Source organism: Pocillopora damicornis, chromosome 8, assembly GCF_964200805.1.
Source record: "Pocillopora damicornis chromosome 8, jaPocDami1.2, whole genome shotgun sequence".
Taxonomy (NCBI): domain Eukaryota; kingdom Metazoa; phylum Cnidaria; class Anthozoa; order Scleractinia; family Pocilloporidae; genus Pocillopora; species Pocillopora damicornis.
The window spans coordinates 20,106,415-20,132,353 of record NC_142677.1 but is presented as its reverse complement, the minus strand read 5'-3'; the positions used below and the strand labels follow the sequence as shown (position 1 = coordinate 20,132,353).

The 25,939-nt window shown below is 40.2% G+C and overlaps 1 protein-coding gene across 4 annotated transcripts in view; it reads right to left on the bottom strand.

The window, feature by feature from the left end:
* The window catches only part of LOC113683203 (uncharacterized), a 30,630-nt gene that overhangs the window by 1,772 nt on the left and 2,919 nt on the right, over positions 1-25,939 (bottom strand). Inside the window, exons 1-12 of one of the 4 annotated variants that reach the window (XM_089180614.1) lie at positions 21,879-21,967; positions 16,295-16,397; positions 8,568-14,256; positions 8,045-8,201; positions 5,225-7,650; positions 4,726-4,888; positions 4,335-4,613; positions 3,494-3,882; positions 2,667-2,972; positions 2,093-2,413; positions 1,276-1,506; positions 206-527 (exon numbers count right to left, since the gene is read on the bottom strand). In XM_089180614.1, the coding sequence (XP_089036740.1) occupies positions 206-527; positions 1,276-1,506; positions 2,093-2,413; positions 2,667-2,972; positions 3,494-3,882; positions 4,335-4,613; positions 4,726-4,888; positions 5,225-7,650; positions 8,045-8,201; positions 8,568-14,256; positions 16,295-16,344 (10,333 nt within the window). In that variant the 5' untranslated portion in view covers positions 16,345-16,397; positions 21,879-21,967. Of the gene's footprint in view, positions 1-205; positions 528-1,275; positions 1,507-2,092; positions 2,414-2,666; positions 2,973-3,493; positions 3,883-4,334; positions 4,614-4,725; positions 4,889-5,224; positions 7,651-8,044; positions 8,202-8,567; positions 14,257-16,294; positions 16,478-16,715; positions 16,838-21,878; positions 21,968-25,939 lie in introns of those variants that run through there. The other 3 variants (XM_027200418.2, XM_089180615.1, XM_027200417.2) reach the window with 3 other exon arrangements.

Below are 25,939 nucleotides of genomic sequence, written 5' to 3'. Positions count from 1 at the left end.
ATCACCAGATAATAAGAGCATAAAAAATTCACTGCCTCTTTGTCTGTTTTACCTCTCTAGAGACTTGTGTTTCACATGATCGCTAAACACAAATTCCTCTCAATCTTTTCGGACACAAAACAGTTTAGGCTAATGTATTCATGAATCGCGTCTATAAACTTAGCTATGCAAAGAGACTACATAACAAAAGTTTTGGAAACTGTACCTCGTTTTGAATGAAGGAACACATTAACTCCATTGCAAAGTTTCTCCACAGCACGTCTCTGGCTAAACGTTCTCGCAGGTCTGGGAAATTCTGGAAACAACATGCGGTAATTGAGAGCGAGGGCTGTCGCTAGGATACTTCCTGTCACATGGGCATGAGGTAACTCGCTTAAGGAATAGTGATCACCAGGACAAGTTAGCACTGTGGTACCTCCGTCCACCAATTGGCCCCACACTTCTTCAGCGCCCTCGTTTGAGCGAAGCCTGGGAGAGAGGCGGGTGTCTAGGCTCTCAAGGAAAGTGAGAGGACCTCTGTAACGAATCTAAGAATGAAGAAAAAAAGGGAGTAAGTAGGATTTCCCTTCTTTGACTGTCATCTCCCACACTCACGATAGCGCTGTTAATCTCCTACGTTACGTGATATTTTATAGGTCGATTGTCTTTGAGGCCAGGGCATAGCTGATTCTAAGTGCACCAAGCGGTCTAAGGGGGCTGGTGTAACTTACCACAAATAATCCAGAATAACACTCACATATTGCACATTTTCCAAAGGGCTCACTCTGGCTTACTCTTTGCGTAAACCCATCGCCCTCAGGGATACACTGCAAGTGCTAATTCAGGTTTCAGTGGTGTAAAGCGTTCCATTCCCGGGCCCAGTTGTACGAAGGCCGATTAGCGCTAACCCAGGCGTAAATTTTAATCCAGGTTTCTTTATTCCTTTGTTCAAAAGCCTTCCAGAGGCAAATTTCCCTTTTCTCGTTAGAACATCCACTGATGAAATTGCAAGCAAAAAGATTTGAACTGCATTTCTTTTAAAGCTTTCAAACCTAAAACCAAATTTTAGACTATCCTGGGTTATTTAAACTCATCTGTGAACAACCCAGGCCTGGATAAGATGCTTGCTGCGTACATTTCTTTAGGTTTGATCAGTGAGCAGTTTGCCAGCACATAAAATACTATTGGATTGAAGGTAAATGAGAACAATGCATCTCCTTTGGAATGAAAGGCTTTAAGCTCAGTTGGTTTACCTCGGTTCGTGTCACTGTAAGGTGTCATTAAAATGGTCCTTACCTCAGGAGGTCCCCATTCATTGTGTGTTTTACTAGCAAAAATTTGGTCCTTTTGAAGAGACTCAAGAAGAGTCCTTAGATTGTAAGAAACTAGTCCCCTCTCCAAGCTCCTTTTCTCTAGTTCATCTATGATCCAGTCTTGATTGTGACCTCTCGTCAGCTGTTGGTATTCATCCGAAGTCATCTTTAGAGTATCAAGAGCCAGTTTTTTTAGGAAGTTTTCAAACTGAATCTGCAAGTTTAAAATTTATTTGTGTTTTCATTTGAACATCTGCACAAGTCCCGTTTCCCAGTTTATAAAGAACTGTTCGAATAATTTTTATAACTGAATAGATAAATAGATAAACAACTAATTAGAGATCGTAATGTACGGAGACCAAAGGGCTCTCCATTTTAGTTGGTTTGTATTTCTTTGAATAGCATCTTGCAAGATAGATTGCCACGTTGTTGGATCACCGCAACGAGATGTGCCTCTCGGTTAGATTGTTGATAATTTAATTTGCACAAAGACATCAAGTGCTTCGTCTCAGTTAACTGTTTGCGATGCAATATCTTCTGATTTCAAAGAATTGCTTTATCTTTAGTGTAAAGAAATTCATTTTCAAGGGTGACAGGAAGAGGTTCTTAAATGATTTACCTGCTTAAAAAGCATTTTCTCCTCACTTGAGAATATCGGAACATTTCATAAAATGACACAGTGGCTTTTTCCATTTGCTTGGATCAAATTAACAGAAATTAAAGATTTCCCTAAATGTTCCTATTGTATTCATTGTTGATGTTCTTTTTTCCTAGATTGTTTTTTGGGTTCCTAAACTCACCTTAATACGCCGAAGTTGTTGCGAGGTTCTTTCATCTTGCGTGGAGGCCAGTCTGGGGCTGACTACCCGCGTTAGTGGAGACCAGGGAAATGTATCAATCATAGCCACAAACTCCACCCTTTGATTCTGTTCGATCAACAGAGAGGCCATTTCGTAAGCAAGAAGTCCCCCGTAGGAATATCCACCGAGAAAGTATGGTCCGTGTCGCTGTTCCCTCATGATCAGCTGTACATATTGTCTGGCAAGCTCACGCACTCCACCCCAGTCCTTGCTGACGACTGTGGGGTCAGTAAAGCCCAGGGCATAAAAAGAAACCAAGTCCTGAAAAGAGAAATAAACATCACTGAACTGATACACAATTTTTGATACAAAATTGCGGCACAAAGAAGAACAAAAGAAAGGTAGAATTGGCTAATTAGAAATTAGCCATTAATGCTCCGAGGACTTATTCCCTTAACTGCGTTTATGAAGTTAACGGTGAAAACTTAAGCCAGGCGTAGTGGCAATTCACGGTTATACTGATATCCACAGACGGTGAGTGGGTGGTATTAGTAATATTCTGCTGGGTATTTACCTGTCCTTGAAACCCGCTAGAGATTGGAACCAAACTTAAGGCATAACGATGCGACGGGTGGACGCAGAAAAACTTGACAGCTGCGCCAGTGGGAGTGTACAGCGGTACAACTTGTATTTGATTTCTTGAAACGTCACCAGAAATAGAAGAGTTTGCATCTGTTTGCAGAGACTCACTTTGCCGGCTCTCGCTGTGCTCTGGTTGTTTGCTTGCAGGCTCTTGTTGTGTTGTTTGTCCACCAAGCTTTACAATAATGTCTTTGGCCATCTTAAGTGAAGTGGTATCGGGCTGCATAAAGTAGAAAACCTGAAACAAGAACCTCTTTTAGAATTTTTGTTTGTTCCTTCAGTCAAATATGATGAAGAGTTACTAGAAAATGATCTCCGTTACAAATTGCAGTATTAAGCTGGCTTTTGTTGTTGTTGTTGTTGTTGAAAATTCGCAACTAGTACTTCTTGTTTAGGTCTATTTTGGGAGACCACTTTCTCGTTATTGCATAGATTTTCGTCGGTCATTCTTCTGATAAAAATGAATCAAAATAATTGTTTTAATTTAATTAAATTGTTGTCTGTCAATAAACTATTTTCTTGTCTTTGTTTGCCGTAAAATGGCGGCATCCATTGTTCTCAAAGCATGCCCTGATAATCAACATCATAAAATTTGAATTTAATAGATAATGCCAGTGGTTTATTAGGGTCTCTTCATGGCTTCTTAGTTATGGTGAGCCTTACCAGTGTTCTCTACCCTTTTTTCCCGTTACAGCCTTTACACGGTAATCAAAAATTACATCTATCGATCTTACTATTTAAGATTCATGGGCGACCTACCTCAAAAGACACCTGCAGATTTGATTCAAGCTGCATTTTCAAGGTCAGGGCGGCAGTAGAGTCTACCCCGTAGCTGTACAAGCTTTTGTTTAAGTCGGTTTCAGAAGGTGAGGAAATTCCGGTCCATTCTGTGACTAAGGTGGCAACGTACTCATTCACAAGTTCAGCCCTCTTTTCTGCATCTTTCTCGAGAATAATACGTTGTGCTAGAGACTCTGTTGAACCGTTCTGGCTTTCAGAGCCACTGATTTCAGCAGTTATTTCCAAGAGACGACGGCTCTTCCTTAGTCCTGTATTACTTTTTATGAATCGAGGCCAGTCTGCGTCAAACAGGGAGATCTGGCAGCGACCTGGATCTTCCATCAGTACTTTTGCCATGTGTTTAACTCCTGCCAAATGGCAAAGAATTGGTCTCGGCCCATTGTACTTATGGATCAATACAGCTAATGTCATATTGTGGCTTGGGGCGAGCCAATGCAAATACAATTCTCAATAAGCTCAAATGTGAGAGTACTTGAGTACCTCCGCACGAAATTAATATTTTATGGTCAATACCATCTAGTCATACTTGGTACGTGACTCTCTAGGTGTACGTGGGATTTTTTGACTCCTACAATTGGCCATACTAAATGTAAAACGGACAAGGATTTTAGGAAAATATAGCTACGGCAACTGATCGGGATAAACTTAGACATGCCGTTACATTAAAGATGCAGCAGTTGGTGTTAACAATTTACACTGAAGTTGCTTAAAGGTCTTTGAAGACTATTTTTAAGAATATGATGATTCTCAGAGTTCTTTCTATAGTTTCTTGTAATACTTAAGTGAAATTTCAATTTACCTTCTTTGGCATTTATAAAGCCCAATCCCGCCATTGTCAGTAATTTAGCGACACCTGCTTCTCGCTCCATTACTCCTGCACCACTGATTGGTCCCCAGTTAATAGCCAGTCCTGGAAGACCCAGCACATGTCTCCGGTACTGAGCCAGTGAATCTTGGAAGGCATTGCAGGCAGAGTACGACGATTGGCCCATATTGCCAACAATTGAAGCCATGGATGAAAACATCACGAAAAAATCTAGATCCATCGACAAGCTTATTTGGTGAAGCAGAAACGAACCTATAATTCGATGAAAGAAATGTGAGTCGATAGTTTGATTGATAGGTGAATAATAATGTTGATAATAAAGGTATGATGATAATTGTAATACAATGTTTTAATCGTAGCTTACCTTTGATCTTAGGGCCCATAACCTCATGAAAGCTCTCAAACGTCAGATCTTTGATGAATTCGTCTCTAAGGACCATAGCAGTGTGAACGATTCCGGCCACAGCTGGAAGAGAGTTTATCTGTTCTTGTAGTGAAGTCATTTGGTCAGAGTTTGATATGTCAGCCTGTGAATTGAAATAAAGGAGTTTAAGAATTGTGCTACACTCTCCGCTCCTGTTCAAAAGAATAATAAAGAAACTAACTTTCATCTTACAACCAGTAAATATTCAATCTGTCAGTTTTTCTTTTAAAGACAACCATTGCATTAAACAATTGCTTTTGTGGTATCTTTCTTAAGAGCTGATTTGAAATAAAATGTAGCCTTCATTGCGTACCCCCTCTTTCAAAAAAATACTCCCACTCAATATCGAAACAAGTTTTTATCTGAGAAATTTCAAACTCAAGGCAAATTCATTTGCATACAAACTTCGACTATTGCAGGAACTTGGCTGATAACTTACCCGAAAGGTGTGGATTTTCGCACCAGTCTTCCTCTCAAGCTGTCGTATTTCAAGTAATTTGGCATTAGAAGGCTTAGAGCGACCAATAAGTCCTATTGATTTCGCTCCATTCTCTGCCATCCAAGAAGCTACTTCGAATCCAAATCCTCTCATCCCTCCTGCTATCAAGTACGTTCTATTTCCTTTTAAACCACACCCATCTAATCCTCGCGAAAGTATGGGGATGCCCTGCAGACTGTTCTCGTCAAATAAACCAAATGAATAAATAACTATTGGCATTGCTGCAACTGACTTTATTTGTGGTCGACAATTCTGTTGGGGAATTGATGCATTTGAAACTTTGATGGAAGCGCTCAAGTCCAAAGAAGTAATTTCCATCTCCTGAAGTTTTTCAATGGTTCCTTTGCTATTCAGTATCTTCATACTTTCTGAGCTGAGTCTCTTGTATACCAAAGGAGTCAGAAAAACATCTGCGATGTCGTCTCTCTCATATTTAACGTTAACGTTTCCATGAAAAACTATGTCTCCATGAAAACTACTACTAAGAATAGTAACTTTTCCTCCGCTTTTAATAGACTGAATGCTTTTTTGAAGAGCATTTGGAGGAGGTGGGTAGAGGAAAACCACTTCGTCAAACGGTTCAGTAGAATCATCATTAAGACTCTGAGAGCTCTGGGCCATCACAAAATCTACCCCCAGCTCCAGAAGAATGGTCCTTGTAGACACTTCGCAAGTGTCGGAAACGGTGCAAAATACTTTAAAACCCAATGCTTTTGCAAGAACAACAGCTGCGAGCCCCATGATACGGTCGGCTTCTTGAATCAGAAGTTTCTGATTTTCTTTACCCGGTCCTACTGGCTGGAGGGCTTTTAAGGCTATGGCTAGGCAAGGAGGAAGGAATGTAGCTTGTTCTGTCGTCATCATGATTGGTTTTGGAAATACGTTGCTGGCTTGGATGCAAATAGATCGGGAAACTCGTCCAGACGGAATGACTCCACACACTTCATCCCCAACTTTGAAACTGTGTTTGTTCTCCCCTGGTAGATGTGTTACTTTCCCAACCACGAATACGCAATCTTTTGGTTTGGTTATGTCACTCAGGTTTTCAGATGGTATCCAGCAATGCAGCACCTCCAAAGTGAGTTCGGACTGCGAAGGCTTTGAGACACTCTGGTCACGAAGGCAGATTTTTCCAGACAAAGGCATAGTTGATATGCAAAACGAATTCCTCTGTTCACTTTTGCTGTCATTTACAGTTTTCTTGTCATGCACGTTTGCTCTGATAAGGCGATTTATAAAACGGTTGCCATCTCTGAAAGCCACCTCGTCTTCTTTCCTGTCGCACACAATTTCACTTACCAACAAATCCACATCAGACATGTTCTTCTTGGAGCAAAGGTCAACAGCTGTGACCCTTACATTAAATTCCTCGAGGTTGGCGGTCCTTCGAAGACCCCAAACTGTGGAACCCCAGGGAATTGACGTTGCCTCAGAAGACTTGTTACAGGAATCCAAAGTCTGAGTAGACTCAGTAACGAAGAATAAGCGTGGATCCGAACCCCCTTTTTCAAGAAGGAGCTGAAGTAAGAAAACACAGCTACTGAAGGCGAGTTGTTCAGCTTGATTAATGACTTCGAAGCTATCTGGCAGAAAAGTCGTTTCAATAGGCCACATATTGACGACCTTTAGGCTGGAATTGCTTGGTACAATGTTCGAGAACGCAGCCTGTATTGATTCTCGTGTTTCTTTGTTGTAGAATCTGTCACTTGGTGGGTCAATTGTGATAACATTGACGTTTTCTTTCTCAAGTTTTGTTACTAAGGAATCTGAAAAGTTGGAGGAGTCCTTTAGGACGATGCAAATCATGTTTTGGGCATTTTCTTGCTGCCTTTCTAGGTTTTCTTCCTTCCACTGTACTTCATAGGCAAGATCGGCAAATGCAAGTTGACGTGGTGAACTTGTTAACTCTGCTATGCGAAACTCAAACATGGAAAGCAAAACTTTTCCAGACGGACTCAGAAGCCTGACATCAAATCTCCCGAACTCATTTACATCCGCGGTAACGTGACAATACATTTGGCTGGTAGTGGGGACTCGGTTCAGTGTGATGCTCTTGAAGCCCACCGGCACAATTGACTTGTCTTCCACTGAAGAACTTCCAAGGGGAACAAAGCAGGACTGAAGACACGCATCTAAAATTGAAGGGTGGATCACAAAGCTTCCTCTGTCTGATTGAATGTCCGGTGATTCACTAATGTCTAGCAAACAAAGTCCTTCGTTGTTGCCATGCCAGATCTGTTTGATGAGAGAAAAGTTGGGCCCATACTTAAATCCAAAATTCTCTGTTACCTGTTTGAAGCGAACCATCGGCATTTTCTCCTTGTGATCCATCAGAGTTCTTACTGCCGGGGAAATTCCATCGGGAGCTGTTTGCCGGAGAAGAACAACAGAAAGCCTTTATTAAAACTTTATGTCCATGAATTACTATGTGTTTGGGATCAGTTTATACCAATTTAGTATAGGAAATAATAGATCGCTTGACACTTCCATGAACGCTTCTTTTAAGATTCTATCTCTGATCCTTGGACAAAAATAAATGAGACAAATGCGTAACTTGACCATGGCTCCCTAAAATCAAATCTATCCCATAACATTACTAACGGTACAACTTATAATCTGGATTTATCATTATTTGTTTCGTAGATTTGATCCTTTGATCAGTCAGGGTTTTCTCTCAATAAGAATAATGAAAAAAAAAAGACTTCTCCCAACCTTAATAAATCCCCCTACTTTAAAATAGAGAAGAGAGAATAAAAATACCTTCACAACCGCACGTCTCTTGTCTGTGTATAAGATCGATTGATGTATTTCCACTACTTAGTTTAATTTCAGACTGATCATCTTGAACACTTGTGATGTGGAACGTGGCTTCGTTAACTCTGTCGCTCTTCATAAGACGCAACCTCAGCAAGCGAACCTACCACATAAAATTAATATTGAAGTGATACTAAACTTGTAGCAACACATAGCAATTTATGAGGAGAAACATTTCTTTGATTGATAATTTTGTATCGAATGGAGACCTCTTGCTTATAGCTGTTCACTAGAAGAAAAACTATATATTTTTTTTCAAATGGGTTGACGATTAACTATGAAAGCTATAACAATTTACGACGTTGTCATAAGAATCTCAGTTTTGACTAATTGTAATCCCTAGGCTTCTGTGTCCTTTCCATTAAGCAGGATTATATTTCGTCGTCTCGTCTCACTCAAGTCGCGTGTAATAATACGTACGTCGAAGCATAATTGGTTATTCAATCCTGCACTGATTATGTTCAAATACCTGTGTATCTGGCAAGGTGAGGAGACTAGAGAGCTTCACATCGCGTAGTTCTAAACCAGTAACATCTACAAACTTGTCTTTCAGCATGGCAAAGGCCATCTCTAGGTAAGCAGCTCCAGGCATCACGGTACCTCCCTGAATCAGGGCATGGTCCTTAAGAATTGGAAAACGATGAAGGTCGATCTCAGTTTCCCAGCAATATAGGCCTGAATAGGGGTCGGTCATTTTCACCTGTCTTAGGTAAGGATGTGCCGGTCTTTTTGAGGTCCTTTCACAACTTATAGGAGGGATAATCTCTTGGGGTGAACGCTCCCTATACCAAAAGCTCTTCTCCTGCCATGGGTAGCTAATCGATCGAACAAACTTAGATGATAGAGTTCCTTGAACGCATTTCCAGTCTATAGGGAATCCTAGTGTGTACAACGTACATACAGTTGTTTGCATAAAACTCTTATGTTGATCTGAGACAGGTACTCTTTTCCGAGGAAGTGTTGCCACGACAATTGGCATTTCTTCGTCTTTAAGATTTTCCTGAAGAGCAATCTGTTTGACGTAGTGGGCAAGAATAGGCTGTGTACTGATCTCAATTATCTGCCTGTAATCATCTCTCAAAAGGTTCTTAGTTGCTGGATAAAACTGGACGGTGCAGCGTATATTTTGCCACCAATAATCTCTGTCGAACTTTTTACCGGAAAGAAGATCACCTTTTACAGTTGAGTACATCGGAATCTTAGATAGTTGAGGCTTAAGCTTGATACTTTTCATGGCTGCCTGGAAAGGTTTCTTTATAACTTCCATATGTGAGCTATGAAATGCTCGTTTTGTCCCAAGAACACGCCAAAATGTACCTGGAGAATGGGTTTTCAAGTGCTCACCAAGGGCTTCAATTGATTGAGAATCACCTGACACAGTAACGCTTTTCGCATCATTGACTGCGGCGATGTTAAGTGTAGTGCTCAACCTTAGTTCTGTCAGTAACGAACTGGCGTTCTCCTCAGACATTCCTAGAGCAGCCATACCACCATTATTAGGACAGCTTTCTTGTAAGGTGGAACGAATAATTACCAGTTCTACCGCCTCTTTGACTGTTATTGTCCCGGAAATGCAGGCTGCTGCAAACTCTCCCAGACTGTGGCCAACGACAGCAGAAGGAAATATTCTCCAAGACATCAGTAAACGCGCTGTCGCATACTGCACAGCAAATGTTGCTGGCTGGGCGATGCAGCTTTCTGAGATTCTTGATTTTCCTTCTGGAGCTAGAAGCTCGTCTATGAGTGACCATGTTACCCCTAAGGCTTTAACTTCATTGCTTACGGTCAGAATAGCCTCTCTGAAGACTCTCTCTGTTTCCATTAATTGTCTTCCCATTGCATACCATTGAGAACCCTGTCCACCGAACATGAAAACTATTTTGGAATCACTGGAGTCTACCTCACCATATACTACCGACTTATTCCATCCTGGGGAGTCTTCAGCATAGTCCGCTAAGTACTTGGAGGCTTCACCAGTCGAACTAAAGGCAACTGCAAGGCGGTGGGGATATTGACTACGACGTTCATTTAAAGAGTAGCACATGTCTGCGACCAAATTTTCATCTCGGCCATCAATATGATCTCTGAGCCATTCAGAATAGTAGTGCGCCATTTTCTGAAGAGCTTCCTTCGACCGTGCGGAGAAAGTGAGAACGTGGTTTAAACGTTTGATACTTTCTTCTTGCAGGCTCTTGTGTGGGGTGACTTCTCGAAGGATAACGTGTACGTTTGATCCACCGTAACCAAATGAGTTTACCGCCCCTGTTCGTGGTTTTCCATTTTGTGTGCTCCAGGGCTCACTGGTTTGTTGAACAACAAGGCCCTTGTCTTCTAATTTAAGCTTGGGATTCAGTACATGCACATTAACAGTTGGAACTAGCCTCTTGTTCTTTATCATTAGAGCGACTTTTATCAGCCCAGCAAGACCAGAGGTTGATTCAGTATGATTTAGGTTTGATTTTACCGAGCCTACTCGTAGCTTTCGTTTTAGGTTTCCATTTCTTTTAGTGTAAGTATCAGCTATGGAGGTGACCTCAACTACATCTCCAATTGCAGTGCCAGTACCATGAGCTTCGAAGTAATCCACATCCTCTGGAGCCAGTCCTGACTGTTCTAATACCATTCTGGATAACTGCGCTTGCATCTTTGCACTCGGAGCAGTCATCGGCACAGCATTTTGCCCGTCATTATTCATACCACAAGCAATGATTTCGCAATATTGATCATCTTTATCGCTAGAAGCTGCACTCGAAAGTTTCAAAATAACTGCTGCAAAACCTTCCCCCCGTCCATAACCATCACCAGAAGCATCAAAACTTTTGCAACGCCCGTCAGGCGCTAAGAGGCCGGCGATACTCGATACCATCTGCATAGCATGGTTGAGAACAATATTCGGTGCACAAACGACAGCTATATCACAGTCTCCACTATAGAGGTTATCGCAGGCTAGTTTAAGTGCAGTTAATGATGAGGAGCACGCAGTGTCAACAGCAATACTTGGTCCTGTTAGGTTTAGGCAGAAGGATACTCTATTGGCAATAATGGATGCCGTCAAACCCGTCGACGAAAACTGGTCAATATTACTATAGTTTGATGGATCTGTTATAAGAGCCCCATATTCAAGATTCATCACACCAACGAAAACTCCAGTTTTACACCGCTGAAGGTCTTCCAGGAGCAATCCAGCATCTTCAATGGCCTCGTACACAACTTGAAGAAGTATTCTTTGCTGAGGGTCCATTCCACGAGCCTCTTGATTTGAAATACCAAAGAATTTGTTATCAAAGTTTTGTATTTCCTTCAGGTAGGAACCACTCACGGCACAAAGGCGTCCACTTACAAAGCGTTTGGGGTGATAGAGTCTAAAGAATGCTTCCGCCTCCGCTCTGTTTTGAGGGAATACATCGATCGAACTCTTTCCCTGCTCTAACAAAGTCCAAAATCGATCCTTATCGCTTGCCCCAGGAAATCTGCAACCGATACCAACGATGGAAATGCCGGGGCGTTTAGAGTTTTGTTGTTTTGCATGATCATCTTGTGAATGCAAGGATATGCCGCCTAATTTGTTACTTTGTTCAGGTAGGACATTATAGTTATTCTGATAAATCACGTTGTCCAGGAAATGGAGAAATAGAACTATGATTGGTGGTGAAATAACGAAGGCGTGCATCAGTCCTAAAAGCAAGACCACCGGGACGACTCGATGAAAAATCTCCGATAAAAAGGGATAAATAAACCCTAATGACATAGAACCAGACAACGCAATGAGGCCCGCAACTAACACAGAATACCAAACGGAGTTTAGTGCTTCAATCATGCGATCTCGCACAGTTTGTTCTGCTGAGAATACAAATGCATGGGCTACTTGAAAATTGAAGTTTAAAGAAAGAACAACTGTGACCATGAGCACGATGAATGAAATTTGGTTCAGAAAAATCTTCCAAAGAGCCATGATGGCTGCAGTTTCTAGCACGAGAGCGCAGAATGTTATGGCCAGGTAGGCGCCGATTCTGAAACTTGCACTTGAAAGCATAGAGATGATGAATGTTAAGGCGATAGAAATGCCGAGCACAAGGACTGTGTCTTTCTCTAGCCAAGAAATATCATCCAGTTCCAAAAAGGAATTTGAAAATACAATGGGATTTAGGGAGTGCACTGTCGCCAAATCTTTTCTCAGTTTCTCGAGGACTGTTCTATCTTCACGATATCGGTCATGCAACCCAATTCGTAGATGAAAACGAGATGCCAAAATGCGAGGGCTGAGCATTTGATTTTTTAAAACCAAATCGTGACGAAAATACATGTTATGGGACTCATTAAGGAAGGCTTCCAAACAGTTGTGGAAATCGAAATCTGAGCAGTTTCTATCTTTAGTCTTCGCATAATGGCGTAAGGCTGTCATCCAGCATCGAGGTCTTCCTTCACTGTATGCAGCCTCTCCTAGCATTTTGCAAGTACTAATAACTTCGTTTTGTACGCTATTCTTGGAATAGTCCACTGTATCTGGAAAAACGATGATTGTGTCAGTTTCTTTGCCGAAAAACTTTCTTTGTTCTTCTCTAAATTTCTCAAAATTGTCATTTTGGTGAAGTGAATCTGTACTTTTCGTTCTTTCGAGAGGCTGTAAGGCAGATACCACACACATTATTATAATTCCGACCAGTACGACAAGCGATAGAGCTTTACCAGCAACTGAAGTCAATTTTTTTGCCAGAACTTTCGGAATATTTTGCAGCCTTTGTGCTGATCTCTTTCGCAATTCTCCAAGATTGGGTAACGCTGACTTCGTATTACGACACCACAAACGGGACGTTTTTAGCTTTCTCATCCTCCTCTCAAAGCACATTAATAAAGTTATTGTTCCTATGAATGAAGCAGCCGAGAGAACTATAAACGCTATAACAGTCATCGAGAAGAAATTGGAAATAACGTCAAAGGAAGACTTGACTGACACTCCTAGAATAATAGCTCCACATAATGCCCAGGATGCAGAGAGAAAACCTGTCCTTGTCACACAGCTACTGACACGATGTTCAAGTGATGGTAGGCGATGTCGTTCCCACTCCCTTAAGATGAGAACTACGTCTGAAGTTGCTTTGCCAAAAAGTAGAAAGGGAATAAATAATGAAGAGGGGAATAGTGTGGTACATGTCATAGAAATGACGCCTGTTGCGCAAATTAACGGCAAGAAAACTGACGAAATCACCAGGATTATTGTTGCCAGGAAGCTCAGAGTGACAGAAGAAAGGTATGTGACAATGAAGACGAGAGTTACCACTATCAAAGCCGACACGAGCAATGCTAGGAGTTCTGGTTTGAGCATGTTTTTCAAGGCTTCTTCTCTCGTATTAGCGGTTTTGAAGGTAGTCGATACACATTTCAGGCTACTTTCTAAGGACGAGAGGACACTACCAAACCTTGTTTCAAAAATTGAGACTTCCTGGTCTTCAGCAACGTTGGTTGTCTTCCTAATAAAGTAAATGATTTTTAGAGCCTCTGCCATAGCAGTAAATGGAGCTGTCTTGGATTGAAACTTTAGATTACTGAAAATTTGACTGGACGAAGAATTAAATGTTTGTCCGGTGGATAGGACTATGGTAGGGTCTTTCAGCTCGCGGTACAGAATTGACGAAACGTGGCTTAGATTTTCGAAGCGACCACCAGTTAGTTCGAAAGGACCACTGATAACACATTCTTGTTTAGTGATGCTTATCCCTTTTTTAGAAGGGATTCGCTTAAAACACAATTCTTTGTAGCCACTTATGTTCAGTACAGCTTGGTGCACACGTAAGGCATCGTCTAAGCAACCTTCACTTAAAATATTCTGACCGCGTCTAGGAATCATGATGACCTGCTCTTGGCGCGCATCCAGAAGAGGAAAGAGTCTTGCTGAACTATGTAGGTCTTGCCTGGATTGGCTGTTTTTGGCTATGAAACGCTCCAAAGAGTCGTGCCCAGTACGGAGTCGAATAAATCCCAGGCAACTTCCGAAAATTACTATGAGCCACACTAGGAAGATTACAGATGATCGTCGCGAGAGAAAAAGTCCGAACCTTTCTAACGCTTTCTCGTAGGAAGCGAGGATTCGATAGGAAATGATTTTTCTTCCTCTTATTAATGCTCCACAGCCCAGGCCTTGCTTGCCAAATTTCACATTACTGTTAACAAAATATAAAAATAAGCATGGTGATTCTATGATTTTCTGTTAACAGCAAAAACCCAAACCGGTTTACGCAATAGTGACAGGAAGGTGGCGGCTGTACGCAGCCTACAGTGACGTTCCAGTAGCTACTAACGATGAAATAGGTGATCTCCTAACTTTTCAAATTGAAGGGGTAATTACGAACAATGATGATTTAACTCACTAAGTCACTTTCGCCGTTTTAAATCATACTTTGGCTTTGGAAGAGCTACGTGGCCATTTGCACGCCTTTCGCAATGTTTTTAATCTTCGATTCACAAATCTTTATTCCATTTTGTTTGACTCCTACCTATTTGGTAGTTGTTTGCTCTTAAATACCATCCAAAGACAAATTAAAAAATGTTAGATAAACCATTGAGATCATTTTGAAAGTTTTCTGAGAAGAAGTTCGATCTCTTTTTCGGAGCTGCTCTGAGTCACTCTGTTGCTAATTGTTTGATTCAGTGACAAACAGTTCATGACTGACGGTGCTTCAATGCTGAAAAATATCACGCCATGAATATAAACAAAACATGGCTATCAAGATAATAGGGAAAAAGTTTAATTGTATGTTGGAATTACAGCAGTTTCGTGTCTGGTTTGCAACCAGTCTTTTCTGATGAAAAAAATAAAGTGAAAATGATTAACAAACCAGCTTTCATTTCCTTTACTTTTATATGAACAAAAATTGGTATTCTTCTTAAAGATTTAGGACCATTTTGTCATAAATAATCGTCCCAATCTGTATAATTATGGGCTCGCCTTAATAAGGTTAACTGTTGACCTGGTCCTATTGTTTAGCTCAGCGAGAGTATTGCGACTAACGTTAAGCTGATGTTTCAAATGACAACGTCTTTAGTTATTTCTCTCTACAATATGGACATCCTTAACATCATTTAAACTAGATTCCTTCAAATTTTACATTGCCATTTGATTGACTTAGACTAGATTCCTCAGCAACCTTTATGCGTCACTAGTAAAACCTTTTTGTTTGCCGGCTGAGTAGTCAGTTGTTGTTGATCCTTTAATTATTGAACTTTGAAAAGCTTGTTTTGATTTGCTGGGATTTAAATGACTTTCTTGGGCACGTCATATTGTTTTGTTGGGTTAAACATCGAGCTCGGTAAAAAAAAAAAAAAAAAAGCATTTCAGACAGTACAAGCAAAATTAAGCGCTTCAGGCTCGAATATAGAACGCCTGCGAATCAACACGAAGAAAAGGATATGAGAAATAGTTTATTAAATACAGCTATTCACCGCTTGCAAGCTGGTTTTTCAACGCATGAACTGACATGAATAAAAAGCATTACATAAGAACAATAAGTAACTTAAAGCTGTCAAAAGAGTGCAAACACAGTCAAAGCTATCGCAGGGAATGACTTAAAAAACGCCGAGTCAAACTTTGTTAAAAGTAGTGCTTTATAAGTAAAAGATCAACGACCTAGATTCTTCCGTAAGACTCACCAATATTATCTACCTATCAGGAAGTCTTCATATCTAGTTTTGTCAGTCAAAAAAAAACAAAAAACCCTGACATAAGATAACATATTGTGTGAAGGAAACGTAAAACTTTGTTTTAACGTCTCTTAGGACAGAGGGTGACATAATACGACTCTCTTTGTGGAGGTCCCGTGTTGTTTATTTTATTGACATTGCGTTTTCTAGTTAAATCAGTCCAGATCCGGCAATCTCGCATCAATAATATCACAAATATAGGCGAACGATCCCTTACAACAATTCTCTTCTCTAAAACGGCTTTAGGAATTGTCACCTTATTCTCGAAAGGGACACCAACTATTTGAATGCGTTCATGTAGAAACGGAACAACGCGTTATCATTATGATAATTTTTTAAAGAGCTTTGCAAAGTTTGTCGAATGTTTTCGTAATGATTTTGCGGTAGCTTTTGTTGCGCAAATTCAGAAACTTGATAAAGAAACTCGAGTGTTTCTCGATCACCCCTCTACATTTAAAGATGGCTCTGTTTTGAAAAAGTAAGAGTCGTGTCTGTACTTACCCATATCTAGAAGCGTTTTCGCCGTTCTCTTGCTCCGAAATAGCATCCATGTCTAAGGTATAAGATCCAATACGATGATCGTTTTCCCTTTTAGCTCATCAGCCTGCCAGATGATAGGAATGTCAGAGCATCACGCAATTGGCTTACATATATAATGTGCGAAGTCGCCCAACGCTTCTATAACAACAACGAAAATCATTATGGTGTACCAGTAATGAAACCACTAAGTAAATGGTCGTTTTCTGTTACGTCATTCAGTTAAAGGACAAGTGCTTACGTTTCTACCTTCACGTGAAGACTCTAAGTTGCATTCGAAGTTTTCTCAACAAACTTCTATTAATTAATAACTTTTGTAATGATTACAATGAAAATCTTTCTGGGAATACGAGACAAAGGGCATCTGACATTGGAGTAACCTTACCAGGAATGCCACATGTTCACGTACGAAATACCGAGGAAGAAAATGCACTATTCCAAACTGGTTTTGAAAGGATCGGTAGAAATTCCAGTCACGTTTCAAGAAAAGTTAATTTCAAATATCCTTTGAATTTACAGAACCTCCTTCAGTTCTTCGTGGGATGGAAGATTCCTTGCGTCGGCGCATAGACAACACGAATAGCACTCGAAGACCAAATTAGATTCTCTGGCCCTCTGATATCATTAAGATTCATTGATGTTTGGAATCTTCCAAAGACCGATGCTAACAGATGGGAAATTCACTGTTTTGCTAAAATGCGTCCAAAAAACTTCCTGAAAAATTTTTCCTCAAAGAAAAGCGACATGTATGCATGACTGCTTTTTCCCTATAAGATAGACATCAATACCTCTATTAATATTGCATAAAGAGATTAATTCCTGATCGTTGTATTGTTTGGTTGAAAAAAACCGCAAAGAATTGACACTGGTTGGGTCGAACAGGAACAGTAAAAAGATGCGGAAAGTTATACAACTCATTCAACAAATGCGAAGAATTTCAGTTTCGGAGGCACTATTGAGAACAATGCCGCTTCCTCTGAAACTCATTACGGAATCGCGCCCCTTGAAAAGCGTCGCCCGAGAAAAGTGGGGTACCCATGCTTTGATGCTTTGCGGGCGCAATGACCTAGGAATGAGGTTGCAAACGCTCACCGCCAACTTCGGTCGCTTTAGATCTGAATTGACAAATTCCCAAACGGGAGTTGTAAAATTTCGCTTTGCGTCCGTTTAGAGACAATGGAGATACAATTGGAGCAATTAGCATTGTTTCAAAGTGACGAAATGCTCTTTTCGTCGGTAAAGAGCGAGGGCCGCGTTTGCATATCAAAAGAGCGTGAAGTGTTCATCCGTAAGCTTATGAGCGTGAGCGTGCACCTACGTGGAGCGGGAATCTACAACGTATACTTAAGCTTTTCGAAAAGTAATTAGACTACCGACGTGTTATCTGAAACTGACGGCAATAACGGGCCAAAAAGGAAGGTAAAATTCCGCACAGCGCCACACTACATTATACGTTCAGTTCTTGGATAGAGTGACAAAAACAATACTTTACCACTGGGAAAACAGATTTGTTTTACGATAGTATGGGGCAGTACGGAAACTGGTAAAGTTTCCGCACAGCCCCATACTATTGTAAAACTAGTTATAGTTCTCACTAGAGCTGCCCCCGCCCTACAGTACCATTTTCTATTGTTTTTTTTTTTAGTTGGGCTTGTTGTTTACAGTTGTGTAATTTTTCTGTTATGTTGTTACGGAATTGCGGCTCAGTACTTTGGTTTTAATAATTTTGGATCTCAAAATACTACAAGTGTACAAAATGTAGTTTTGGGAAGTGCTTGGGATGTTTTTTTTTGCTGTGTGGTTCAACTTAGGATTCGTTTGTTCTTCACGATCAAGAAGAAGCAGAATGTAGGGACTTGGGTGAGTTTTGACATTGGAATGTTATAGGTGGCAGACTTGCCTCTGACAAATCCAGAAATTGCCGAGTCTTTCGGCTTTGTGCAATAAGCTTGATTTGCGGCTGACAAATCGGAGTTAACTGAGTCTTTCGGTCAAAATGCTAAACTTACACCGTCTTCTGAGCATCGGTGAAATTATTTCTGTATTAACTTCTGTATAACACAAATGAAACTCTATAACTCTGAGAATAATCCAACATCAAAGCAAACGAGTTAGAAGCTCAATTTTTTCATGTATTTGATATCTGGTTATACTTTAATTATGCTGCAAGTTCTTTGCTTTAAGTTCTCACGTTAGCTGACTGAGCTGTGGACCCTCCGTCGCCTTCGATCGAGACTTCACACAACTGTTTCTCTTTTGACGGATTTTGATCACCTTTTAAACTCAAAACTACCTTTAATTGTTAGAAAGATGCTATACACACTTACCGTTGGACTTGGAAACGCTTCTCGACGCTTTTCAGGGACGCTTAACTCGAAATCTCGACAAGGACAAAGCTTGTATCAAGGACGCTGATCCCAATAGTACTCGCGCGCGTTTTTGCTGGCCGCCCATGACCATTTGCGGGAAAAACGTTGATACCTTGCGGCCGTGCAAGCGATCAAATCGAGATTTTTTCTGGTTACGATCTACCGAAAATACCTACATTTTCTCTTCTCCAGTCTTCCTCTATATTACGCGGGGAGTCCTAAGGTGCCTCCTCGGGTTTTTGGCCCTCTGGGGCCAAAAACCCTGCGGGGGCAACACATCTGTTTTCCCAACGGAAATGTATTGTTTTTGTCATTGTTTCCTCTGTTCAAGAACTGAATGCATAATGTAGGATGGGGCTGTGCGGAAATTTTACCCGGAAATTTTACTAAAAGGAATATTTCTGTGATGTTTTGCTTTCTTGGCGAAGTTGATGGTCGAACCTCGCAAATCTGCCGCATTTGAGTCTTAACACAAATTGAAAACCCGGCATTTGAAAGGTAATTTAATTTTACATCTGACCGATTTTTAAACAATATAACCTAATCAAGATAACGCCACTAATTACGTCTATTCTTCTTCGATGAAAAGCGCTACGTTTCGGTTGTCTGCACAAGAAACAATACTTTCGAACACTGCGTACACGGGGGATTACATGATTGACAGTCGGATTGACAGGCCTGCGTGAAGTTACGCATGCTCTCTTTCTCTTTTCTAGCTTATTTGCATTTTCCCGTGCGACGTTTTTCAATGGGCGCGATTCTGTAATGTATAGGAACTTGTTTTCAAATATTTTTAATGATTGCAGATATGTGATCTCTGACGGTAACAGTCAGACTATTTTAGGAGAAATATCGTAATTTGTCATAAATTGAGTTTCTATAACAACTTTCGTTCTATTTGAAAACATACCGTTAGAACTGACCATTCTAGAAAATTAGACGGAAGACCGTCATCACCTGAGGAGAAGACTATTTTTGGAGATTGGACGTATATGCCAACCCTGACTGCGTGCGTAAACTTTCTTAGTATGGTCTACAGCATTGAGATAAACGTAGATTTTGATATTGGAATTCTCTCCGTGGTTTTTAAGTACGCGAGTGAAGTAGACTGTTAATAGTGAATGTAGGTCACGTTCTTTCGAGTCTTAACCCTCAGCGAGTTCAAACAACGAAACATTTTTACTTTGGTACATTAAATTAATGGATTTAGATGAATAAATTTAGTAAAGGCAGACACTGATCGGAACTTCAAAAAATTACAACTATAATTTCAAGATTAAAGAACCCTGAGTATAGTCACGATGTGAAACATTTACCTTCAGCACATTAAATTTTGATGATTTGTGTTCAAGCGGAGAACGTGTAAACTCGTGCAAATCCTTTCTTTACCATACTAATTCTCAGCTGATTAAGTTTCTTTTCTATCATACTACCACCAGCGGCGGCCTAACTTTATTTCAGGATTAATTTCAGCGTAGGGGTAATTTTAATCATCCGTCTCAGACGGATAACTCGTCTAAATATAAATTCGGTACTAAGACGAATTATGGAGCAAAATTCGTCTCAGGCTGATCCGTCTGTCAGCACGTCTTCAAGACGTGCTAACAGACGGATAGCTCGTCTTAGACGGATCATCCGTCTCTAAATTTTTATCTAGACGGAAAACGAAGACGGTTTTTCACGAAGTTTCCATATGAGAGATACTGGTTTCTATAGTTTTTCAATTTTCTCCAAGAATGAAATGAAATGTGTCTCTATTAATTCGAAGTCTTTTTTTAAACTGCGACTCCGACCAGTTTTGAAGGCCGTCCTCCCACCATTTCTTGTTTCTTATCTCATCTCTACTTCTTGTCTTCCTATCTTGAGCAAGATTAGCGAGAGAAAAGGGTAACATGAAGTTCATTAAGCTATTTTCCGGCTCAAACATGCGCTTGACAGAGGATATTTCTTCTCTGAGATACCGCCATATCCAATGCTGTTCTTCTCGATTTCATCAACAAGGCTACGAGAGCCGCCATATTTAAGCTCTCGCCAGGCTTCCACTCGGCTCAACACCGAGACACACGTCGTGAAACTCGCGAACGATTTATATCTAGACAGATTATTCGTCAAAATTCGTCTTCGGATTTATACTTGGACGGATTATCCGTATGACGGATGATCCGTCTAGCCGAATGATCCGTCTCTAGTATAAATCGGGCCAATTATCGCAATCTATCAGTTTACAGTCAAAACTGAATCGCTCGTCTGCTATCAAGGTGAATGATGTTTTCAACCCTTTCACTCCAACGATGTAATTAGTAATTCTCCTTTCTGTCTGCCACATAACTTTTGTAATGTTAGTTCGGAGAATGTATGATCGGATCAACTTATAATTCCCCTAATTGATATTTTTCTATTTTTTTCATAAGTTCTCTCCTCGATATTATATTGAAATTGTAAGGGAAAATTTGTCTTGATCATTCATAGGAGTTAAGGAGTTAATCTTCTGCATCAATGCTCGTTTCTTTTAAACGATTTTGCGGATTCTAATGAAAAGTGTCTATGACACGAAACTTTTTTGCGTATTTATTTAGCTTATTTTGTGTAAAAACCAATTCGGGTGGAAGAAAAATGTCAAAAAATTAAAAATCGATTTTCTCGAGCCCTGAAGTGCACTTATGGTTTCGTAAAAGTGTTCCGTAGACCGGCCACGAGTTAGTGAGTGACAATATATAAAGGAATCCGTAAAAATTCTAATTCTCTCGTACTAAGCTAAGTCCAGCGGAGGTTCCCTTTGGTCAGTTCTCTAAAGTTTCGTTGCTGTAGAGTAATTCCCTTAGCAGACCAAAAGCTAGCTTTTGACAGCAGCATCGACAGAATCAGCTGATCACGAGGCACGCTGATTTTTTTGCCGAGAAGTCATCGGGCAGTTTTACTTGAAGTCGAATACTTTGCTATTCCGTGCTAAAGACATTCGCCAGACCATGTAAACAAAGCATTATGGCCGCTTCTGCTCAAACGAAGCGAATTATCGCAAGGTAATTGTTTTATAGTGACAGGCTTGGCAACCCTCTACCTTTTGTCTGTCATGGAATCTAAGGAATGTTTGAATTTGCTGAAGAAAAGAGAAAGAGAAAAGAGAAAGAAAAAAAGAAAAACAAGGTTGGAAATGGAATCCTGTCAAACATCGGTCCTACCTTTCAACTGGTTTATCCTTCTTAGACGCAGTCACAACTTTGCAAAAAGATATCTTTGAACATAATCAACTTTTCTGTTCCGATTTACTCGGTACTGGCCCGATTTATACTAGAGACGGATCATCCGTCTAGACGGATCATCTGTCATACGGATAATCCGTCCAAGTATAAATCCGAAGACGAATTTTGACGAATAATCTGTCTAGATGTAAATCGTTCGCGAGTTTCACGACGGGTGTCTCGGTGTTGAGCCGAGTGGAAGCCTGGCGAGAGCTTAAATATGGCGGCTCTCGTAGCCTTGTTGATGAAATCGAGAAGAACAGCATTGGATATGGCGGTATATCAGAGAAGAATATCCTCTGTCAAGCGCATGTTTGAGCCGGAAAATAGCTTAATGAACTTCATGTTACCCTTTTCTCTCGCTAATCTTGCTCAAGATAGGAAGACAAGAGGAAGTGATTACACCAACGGTGTAATCACTTCCTCTGTATTGTGGGTCATATATAACTTCTGCGAAGACGTCCGTGTCTTGATCTGTCCAAGTCAACTTCTTGTTTGCTTTCTCCTTCTTTTTTGTGATTGCTTTCGAGGGCACGATTACTTAACCGGACGCCATCTTGAAATAGGCATCCCAGGAAATCTTGCAAAACTATAGAAACCAGTCTCTCTCATACAATGTCATATGGAAACTTCGCCAAAAACCGTCTTCGTTTTCCGTCTAGATAAAAATTTAGAGACGGATGATCCGTCTAAGACGAGCTATCCGTCTGTTAGCACGTCTTGAAGACGTGCTGACAGACGGATCAGCCAGAGACGAATTTTGCTCCATAATTCGTCTTAGTACCGGATTTATATTTAGACGAGTTATCCGTCTGAGACGGATGATTCGTCTCTGACGGATAACTCGTCTCTAGTATAAATTCGGCTTCTCTGAGACATAGATTTGGGTCAAGGTTCTTTATAAGTTTATATTCCTAAGTTTGAGACCGCCACTTCCTGTTTTCATAGAAAAGAAGAAAAATCTACCATAAATTCAACAAACGTAGGTCAGATTATTGTAGTTGAAGACCTAAACAAATACTCCTGTCAATCATGCTTTGCTGATAACATTTGCGTCTTGTAGATCCAATTCGATTGAGGCAACAACTGAGCAAAATTAAACACACTTATAATTAGGCCACCCACTTATTATTTGCCGGAGGAATCCCAGTTATTTCAGAATTTCTGAGCTGGCCTTCAGACTTGATTCAGACCACGGAAATTGTTTTACTGAATTGCTTGCGTCAAACTTCCTTTGAGCGTCGAGGTTCTTTATAAGTTTATATTCCTAAGTTTGAGACCGCCACTTCCTGTTTTCATAGAAAAGAAGAAAAATCTACCATAAATTCAACAAACGTAGGTCAGATTATTGTAGTTGAAGACCTAAACAAATACTCCTGTCAATCATGCTTTGCTGATAACATTTGCGTCTTGTAGACACAATTCGATGGAGGCAACAACTGAGCAAAATTAAACACACTTATAATTAGGCCACCCACTTATTATTTGCCGGAGGAATCCCAGTTATTTCAGAATTTCTGAGCTGGCCTTCAGACTTGATTCAGACCACGGAAATTGTTTTACTGAATTGCTTGCGTCAAACTTCCTTTGAGCGTCATACGACATTGAAATTCAACTTCCTTTATTCTAAGTGTCTACAAAAAGGAATAATTTCCTTATTGGAATTGTCTTGAAATGTTACGTCATATCTGCATAAAATTTTTGATTACAAAAGGAATCATTATCTGTCAGAGGCAGACTGTTTCTTTGGCGAGGGAGGTTCAAAAAGGTCACCTGCACTCGATTTACCGCTTTACAGCCTCGAAAGCGGTTAAAATGCAAGCGTTAGGGGATCGATAATATATTTGCAAATAATCTACAGAAAGAACGTGTTAAAAGGATAAAAATAGTTCAAGTATTGTCGAGGTAAACGTTTTTAAAATTATTGATGGCCTATACTGAACAAATTGTTGCACTTTTGTACCGCATTGTAAAATCCATACATTTCAAACGTCCATCTCTCTTCTCTTAACCGGCTGGCACTGCTTTAAAGTCACAAATAAACCGTTTTTATGGTGGAATATAAAGATGATTGGTGGTCTATATACACTTATAGGAAAAAAATCAATAATTGGCGAACTTTACGTTAGTAAGGAAGCTTTTCCTTCGATCAAAATACCAATGAAACCAATTAAATTGGACGGAACGGCGAGTTATGGGTTTTGAACACTTTTGCAATTTCAGGGTTCGTTGCTGGCATCCCTCCATTAAAGCATGGAACGTCTTTCGATTCACAAAATGTTTGCTTCGTCGCAAGAAACATTTACATACCTTTACGCATATGTGATGAGTTAGAAGAATGACCTGTTAACACATTAAGACTAACCTCGAAATTCTCCGAAGCTAATCTTTTCAAACATTCTCGTGCAACTTGACAATGGCGATGTAGTACAATGCGCGCAAGCTTCCACCTCACGCAAGATTATTCAAAGTGTACTTTTCTGTTTAAAATAATTTGTGACGAGATTTACTAGGTACTCTGAGATATGGATTTGAGTCAAGGTTCTTTATAAGTTTCTATTCTTACCTTTGAGTCCACCACCTCCTGTTTTCATAGAAAAAAAAGGCCAGTAGGCCAGAGTACCGTAACCGAAGACCTAAACAAATTTTCCTGAAATTAAAGTCAGTTATGCTTTCCTGATAACATTTGCGTCTTGTAGAACCATTTTAAACGAATGAATTTCATTTCTGATGCAGCCAGGTGCATATTCGGTCCGCGCGAATTTTAATTTAAAGCACAACGCTGTGTGTTTGGCTTTATTTTAAGCATGACCCACCTTTTAGTCCATCTTTGTTTGTCGTTTAACAAAGTGCGTACAAATAATATCACTCAAGGAATCTTTTAGAACAAAAAGAATGAACATGGGCAACGAGGGATGGAAAATAAATTCAGAACTACAAGTACCCCTAGGCTACGTCTAATTTTATTCATAATAAAGTTCGGATATAACACGTACTGTCTTTGGTTGAAAGAGCGTTCTCTATGAGAGTATAGAGCATAGAACTGAGTTAAAGCTGTCACGCTGTCTGTCAAATTGTACTATGTCCGACCTTTTCCGGGACTTCTTTCTAGCTTTTCTTTCGTTAATTGAAAGTGAAATTTCGGAACAAGCGAGCAAAGGTTTGCAAAAATGCCAGGCGCAGTAATTTAGGTTACTGTAACGTGAGCAGAGACAAAAATCCTCAAAGATAAAACAAAATAGACAGTCCAAGTTTTAACGGTTTTCACGCTCAGTTAGACTGCAAGTTTACGTACGATAATAAAAATCAAACACAGCTAACACTTGTATAGTATATGAAGTTTCATTTTCAAAAACAAAACAGGAATGATGAAAAACATAACCTGGCATAACTGTTAAAATTCATACTAATCATGACGGTGTCAGAGCGACTGCGATCATGCTGAGGTCTATCTAAAATAAGAGCTTGTTCTGGTTACCTTTCTGATGCATTGAGTGGAAGGCCTCATTAGTCACTGCAGCCGAGTTTTACGTCGCTGTCATTCCGAGCGATCTTCATGTCCTAGTGAATTCGGCTGTTGTTCATTCATAATATACTCGCCTTAAACAGTTTTTAAACATTCTTTATTATTCAAAACAAGTAGATTCCAAGTTGCTGTGCGTCTGTTCAGTAATAAATCACAGAGGACGTCAAAATGTGGTAAGAACATCAGTGACACACTCGGCTGCGCCTCGTGTGCCACTTTTTTGTTCTTGCCACATTTTGACGTCCTCTGTGATCTATTACTGAACAGACGCACGGCAACTTGGAATCTATTTGTTAAATATCAACTTTGATGGGTTTTGAACTTTGATGGTTTGACATTTTTGACAGCTTTAGTCTTGTACAGCCAATCAGATTATTTGAACCATTCTAACAGGGATTCTGATTGGCTTATTGTAGCGTGCTTTATGAGAGTATAGAGCATGCTGACGACACTGTTGTTCGCTTATGAAATAAAA